At 47.5% G+C, this 6,776-nt stretch overlaps 1 protein-coding gene across 13 annotated transcripts in view; it reads left to right on the top strand.

Annotated features, from left to right (window-relative positions):
* Positions 1 to 289: 289 nt before the first annotated feature.
* The window catches only part of LOC133351754 (serine/threonine-protein kinase WNK2-like), a 136,218-nt gene continuing 129,731 nt past the window's right edge, over positions 290 to 6,776 (top strand). For all 13 annotated transcript variants that reach the window (XM_061567239.1, XM_061567238.1, XM_061567232.1 and 10 more), the window contains exons 1-2: positions 290 to 752; positions 4,501 to 5,633. In XM_061567239.1, the coding sequence (XP_061423223.1) occupies positions 4,647 to 5,633 (987 nt within the window). In that variant the 5' untranslated portion in view covers positions 290 to 752; positions 4,501 to 4,646. The remainder of the gene's footprint in view (positions 753 to 4,500; positions 5,634 to 6,776) is intronic.

Below are 6,776 nucleotides of genomic sequence, written 5' to 3'. Positions count from 1 at the left end.
GCAATCGAAACGTCGTGAGAATTTAATAGTTTTTATTTTTATTATTTTATTATTTCCCTTCTACGTGACTTTACCGAAAGAACCACGAATATGAATCCCCGCAGTCACGAAAGCTTTAAATCATTTTTTTTTACAACCAGCATCATCAGGCGTCAGCCAAGATTCCCTTTCTGAACCACAGCGTGATGCGCTTCCCCCCCCCCTACCTAAGATGGCCGCGCTGTAACGTGTTGACGTCACCGCGCTGTGACGTGGTGACGTCACCGCGCTGTGACGTCACCACGTGGGCCCGCCCCCCTCCCCTCTCCACAACCACCACGACGTTAAATGAGCAGCGGGGAGGAGGCGGGCGGAGAGAGAGACGCGATCTGCGGACGGAGAGAAAGCGACAACGACGAACGAACGAACGAACAAAAACGCCACAGTGGGGACCAGTCGTGAACGCGTCGTGTAATCATTACTATTGTCGTCGTCGTTATTAGACCGAGAAGGAAGAAAACAAAAAACGAGGAGGAGTGAGTGAGAGAGCGCGGTGACTGAACGTTTGAGGGGCCGACACGAAATCCGCACAAGGTGGAGGCCGAGAGAGAGAGGACGAGGCCGAGAGACGACCGCCAACGATCAACCCGAGCCACCACCAACAACAACAACAACCACCAACAACAACAACAACCAACCACCACCACCATGCTGCGGGCAAGGCGATGATGACGACCGCGGCCAACGGCAGAGGCGCATCGCCCCTGACTGACGTGAGAGCGCGCGCGACGTCGGCTGTTCACGTTGAACGAGATGTCGTGTGTGTAGTGTGTGTGGGGGTGTGTAGGGTGTGTGTGTGGGGTAGTGTGTGGGGGTGTGTGTCGTGTGTGTAGTGTGTGTTGTGTGGGGGTGTGTGTGTGATGTGGTGTGTGGGGGGTGTGTTGTGTGTGTAGTGTGTGGTGGGTGGTGTGTGTGTGGTGTGGGGGGTAGTGTGTGATGTGTGTGTGTGTGGGGGGTGGTGTGTGTGTGGTGTGTGATGTGTGTGGTGTGTGTGGGGTGGTGGTGTGGTTTGTGTTGTGTGTGTGGGAGGGTGTGTGGTGTGGTGTGTGTGTGTGTGGTGGTGTGTGTGGTGGTGTGTGATGGGTGGTGGTGTGGTGTGTGTGGTGTGGGGGTGTGGTGGTGTGGTGTGTGTGAGGGGTAGTGTGTGTGGTGCGTGTGTAGTTGGTGTGTGGTGGTGTGTGTGGTGTAGTTGGTGTGTGTGATGTGTGTGGTGTGTGATGTGTGCGTGGTGTTTCTCCTCGTTTCGGGCACCCAGTGTCCGTTTGTGGTCAATACGGGGATGGTTGGGATTGGGTGGTGGTAGTGGTTGTGTTGGTATTGCATGCAATTCGTAGAATATCGACACGTATATTGTTATGTTGTGTGGATTCGTGTATGGCGTCCAAATGTCGACCTGTGTGCAGCGCGCGTGTGTGTTGTGTGTGTGTTATGAGTGTGTATTTTTAATGTGTGTGTTGTGTGTGTATATGTTGTGAGTGTGTGTATGTGTTGTGTGTGTGTATATTTTGTGTGTGTGTGTGTTATGTGTGTGTGTTATGAGTGTGTGTGTGTTATGTGTGTGTGTGTTATGAGTGTGTGTGTATGTTGTGTGTGTGTGTTATGAGTGTGTGTATGTTGTGTGTGTGTGTTGTGTGTGTGTGTTATGAGTGTGTATATGTTGTGTGTGTGTGTGTGTTATAAGAGTGTGTATGTTGAATGTGTGTATGTGTCTGCGCACACATACACACATTGACCAAACCCGCCACTGGCCGGCGTGGTGAAGTGTGGTCTATTAACCCTCGTGCCTCGCACGGCGTGGGGAGGCTCTCATCCAGCAGTGGATTGGCAGGGCCCTATGATTGTCAGACGTGAACGATGTGTTGTATGTGGGTGCCATTGAGGTACAGTGTGCATACGTGGGTTTGTTTATGTGTGTGTAATGTATTTGGTATGCATTGTAACGCGTGTCTCTGTAATTGTGCTGTGTGTCTGCGGAGAGTATCCGATGTGTGTGTAATGTGTGTACTATGTAGGCATACGCCGTGTGTGTATTGTGCAGTTGTTTGGGTGCAGTATATCCGTGTGTGTATTACGTAGTTAGGAAACGTATTTGGCTATCGATGTGATGCGCAAAATGTTTCTGTGATGTGTGGGTGGCGTGCGTGTACAACCTGAATGGCCGTGAGATGTGCATGCCGAGGTATTTTTAGGTGTGTTCGACTCGTGTGTCTAATATGGTGTGAGTGTACTTGATGGTGTATGTACAGTATCACCTACATGTGTGCACTTTCATAAACAGCCGTGATCTGCTCACTGCTGGATTGGGGATGGGATGGGATGGGGGGCTTGCGATGCCATTGCACGTCTCGCTCCTGCACATTCGCTCATCTTATCGGACATCTGGGAAGAGCTTTATAGCTCCGTGGATTCCTCCAGGAGAATTCATATTTGTGATCGCTCCATCAATATCGTTTGTGGGCATGATCCATATTTTGGCTGTCACTACGGTCCATTGACTGACTGTCAACCCACCTTCCCAAGCCCCCCACTTACTTTTGACAGTGCCTATTAAATTGTATTTGTGCTTTGATCCCACGTGTTTTATCTTAATTTTGTTGTCATTCCCAGCAAAGTAAATATCTCCTCGCTCCTATTTGTGCACTTTTCAGTTTTTTGCGCAGTTTTCTGGGTCCGTATCCCAGAAATGTCGCGGCAGGCAATTGTAAACTTTCCTAATCCTAAGCACAATGTACTTAGTGCTTTGCCGTTAACACATTAAAATCCCAACCCCAAAATAAAGACACTTCCAGCCTGTTCTCGCTAGCCTCTTTATTTCAACGTTATTTATCCTTAAACAATATATGTTCTGTAAACCTTTGCGTTTTCCAGTGGTCTCCCTCCAATTATTTTCTTTTTTTTTCGCGTGAAATAAATGTACGTGACATTGGTTTCTCTCTGCTCTATCTTTAGCTCCATTTTGCAGCCGGCCTTTGTTTACTTCTGAAATCATTTCCTGAAGTTCGTGTGGGTAGGTTATAGTACAGTTGAACTATTCTGGCGTATAATTACAGCACAGTACGTGTGTCTATATAGGTATCTGCGTATTTGTAGGTGTTAGCACGAGGTAAATGTGTGCATGATGTATCATCATGATGTATAATGTCTATGATCTTGCACTCAATGCTTGAGTATGTATACATCACATTCCTATGTGATGAATAAATCCACAACCCTTAAATTGCGGGGAGTCCTCAACTAATCATAGATTGGCCAAGCGTTATACAGGGTGGCCCAAAAGTGAGGACACATGGTTATTATATTTATCTGAACAAATGTTCAATCTGATTTCTATGACTAGTAATGCACGTGTGAATTTTCATGTTGTAAAGATTACAGGTGTAATCTCTGAACGGTCGTCAATTACGTTTTGACGGATATGAGGTGACCCCACATGAAGAATAACAAATATATATTAACAATGATAGTAGATAAATATTAACTTTAGGAAAAAATTAGGAGAAATGAATGCCAGTGTTAAAATAAAGGAAATAACCCAATGGTGCCCTGAATTTTGGGCCGGCCCACATGTATACATTTATTATGTGCTTACTATGAATGTTTGTAGATGTGTGTATGTAATTATGTATTAATATTTTCACAAGATGTGTTGTATATTCGCGTACAATTTAATAATCCGCATGGCTCATTGTGTTGCTATGCATTTAAAATACTGTAACTTGTGAGTATTTGTACACGTGTTTGCATGTATATATTATAACGTGCATATTTGGTGCACATATAACTATTTGTGAATGTATGTTCTATGGGTCTTTCGGCAAAGCCACGTAGATAGAAAAATATCACGTTTCGATCGCTACACAAGCAATCGTCTTCACCTGTGTTGCGATCGAAACGTCATGATATTTTTCTTATTTTTCCATCTACGTGGCTTTACCGTAAGATCCATAGAATATGTATTCCTGCAGTCACGAAAGCTTTAAGTCAAGATGTATTTGTATGCGGCGCTGTATGCGAGTTTCTATGCACCTTTTCAATTCCTTTGTGTGTGTGTGAACGGGTGCATGTGTATTGTGGGTTGAGGCTACTACTGCATGTTTGATCTGAGGTGAACGTCATCAGGGCTATGCGCATGCTTGGCAGCCACACGAACACTGTACCTTCGGAGACACAGGATTATGCTGCGTATGTCATGTATTGTACACGGAGCCTATTGCTTTACACAGTCAAGGTATGTCGTGTGTGTATGTATGTTGTGTAGAAATAGTGGCTTGTTTATACAGGAGGTACTCAACGGCTGCGGCTGTGTGTGTAAATAACAAAGTCAGAAACGGGCTTCTGTTATTATATTAATCATGGGGCTCACTGCATTTTTTTGTTCCGTGGTTTTCCTTTCACTCATTTTCACATCCTTTTTTGTTCACTGTTTGTTCACTGTTTTATTGTGTGTGTGTGTATCCGCAGCGTTCTCTCCACCCCACCACCGCTACTACTCTCGGGGCCCTACATCCGCTCCCCGAATCCAAGGGCAGGTGGACTTGTCGCTTTAATCTCTTCCTCCAACACCACCTCCTCCTCTTCATATCCCATCGCTTCTTCAATCTCGGGCTATGACCGTGGAGGGAAACGCACTGGGAAATGAGCTGAGAGGCATGTCGACAGCCGAAAGCAAGGCTGCTGGGGCGGCTGCGCCGGCGCGTTCCTCGTCCTCCCCGTCTTCGTCGTCCTCACTGACTCGACCGGTGCCCGATGGCGACCTGGGCCGGGGTGCGGACGGCGGCGGTGGCGGCGGCGACGTCGCCGGTGGCGAGAGGAGTGAGCCGAGCCCATCCTTGCCCACTCTCCTGCCGCCGATGAGAGGCCGCGCCTCTTCGGACGCCGTCATGAGGCCCAAGCTCAGGCCCAAGGCCGCCGGCCACGACGCCAACCGGGATTCGTTGACCGGTGGCAGCTCTGCCCTCGCCAGCGGAGGTTTTGGCGCCGGCGGGGGCCGCTTCATCCGGCGGAGCGTGATCTGCGAGAGCACCAACATGACTCTGGCCGCTGAAGACCTGCGCTCCCTTGCCAGCCTGCCCAACGCCTTCGATGTGACGCCGGCGGAGCCACAAGAAGGGGGCGGCGTTTGCGAACTCGGCGGGGAGCTGGCTGCTGGCCCCCACTTCAAGGACGTGTTGGATGCCGAGCTGATGGTGCTCGAAGGCAGGACTCCTCTGCTTCAGGCTGTGTGCATCCAGATTCAACAGCCACAGCAGCAGCAGCAGCAAAGTCAACCGCAGCAACTGGAGGAGGTTGGCTCGGTGGACGTGAACAAGGAAAAGCTGAGCGAAGGCGCCGCTGCTGCTGCTGCTGCTGTCGAAAAATTGGATGCGGCCACGGACGCCGAGCGGACAGAGAAAGAAGTGGGGCCAACTGCTGTGGCCTCTCCCAGTATCCCTGAGGAAGAGGAGGAGGAGGAAGATGGCATGAAAGCTGTGGCCACCTCGACGGATGGCCGGTTTCTGAAGTTTGACATAGAGTTGGGAAGGGGCTCCTTCAAGACTGTTTACAAAGGGCTGGATACAGAGACAGGAGTTGAAGTAGCTTGGTGTGAGCTCCAGGTAATATCCCCACACCATCCTTTGGTGACATTTTTCCTATTATATTTATTAACTCTTGAGTCCTGAGTGTGCAGCCTTTATGCACACGTTGTGCAAATTGCCATTTATATCTTTAATAGATTTCCCCACTTCATCTTTAGGGCCATTTGAAAGTGGGGGGGTGTGGGGTGGGGGTATGGAAAAAGAGTGCACCAGCCCATTTGAGGCTAAAGTTTCATTCATGGATCGCTGGATGTAAAGATTTCATTGTGACTATAGAAAGGATACGTTTCACTCTTGCGTCGCAATGGATTAACCATCTCGGAAACTTGAGAGCGAGGGTAATGGTTCAGTGTTTTATCATGTGGTTGCTGATACTTTGCCAGTATCTGGCACATTGCATGTGCACACCTATGTGTAATGCATTAAAAAAACGTAAGATCCAAAGTAATATTAAATACGTCTATGCACATCAATGTTTGTCAATGTTTGTGTTGAAAACAGAGGTAAGGATGCGTCTGTTTTGCATTATACTTTGGCATTTAAGTACAAGTTAATAACAGAAGATTAAAGAATTTGCCAAACATTAATGTTTGCTGCTGTTTCCTGTAAATAAGTCTTAAAGCATAATATTTTTCACCTCCATGAATACTTAAGGTGCTTTGTTTGGCCATGCCTTTGGCACATTTGCTAAATTCAAATAATCTTAAGAACGTTTAATAACCACAAACATTTTGCAAAGTATTTCGCAGATCTCTCATAGCAACATTTAAATAACGTGCTTAACGCATTATGCCTACTTACATTTCTCAATGAATGAAGGCACCTCCTTTCCGAAATGGGCAAGGGACAGGCACATTGATGTTAGTCATAACTTCACATTCTCACAGCTCGGGGATATGCGATTGTATCTGCAGACTCGGAGGAAACTTCTCTTGTGAGGCCATTTTATAATCACAATGGGTGGTCTTTCCTGGTAGCCATCCTGAAAGATTAGTGGGGGGGGGGGGGGCAATGGAATGAGACGGAAAGGTTACATTCCTCGCTTAAAGAGGAGCCCACAGATTATGTCATGGTGTGCAAGGATATGCAATTCCTTTACTTAAACACAGACCTGGTCGGTGCCTGAAATTCAAATAGGGGGTAACAAAAAAAATCCCTCCA

This window comes from Lethenteron reissneri, chromosome 38, assembly GCF_015708825.2.
Source record: "Lethenteron reissneri isolate LAM-NWPU_2019-01 chromosome 38, ASM1570882v1, whole genome shotgun sequence".
Taxonomy (NCBI): Eukaryota; Metazoa; Chordata; class Hyperoartia; order Petromyzontiformes; family Petromyzontidae; genus Lethenteron; species Lethenteron reissneri.
Note: the sequence above shows the minus strand (reverse complement) of the source record. Positions and strands in the feature narration are given on the sequence as shown.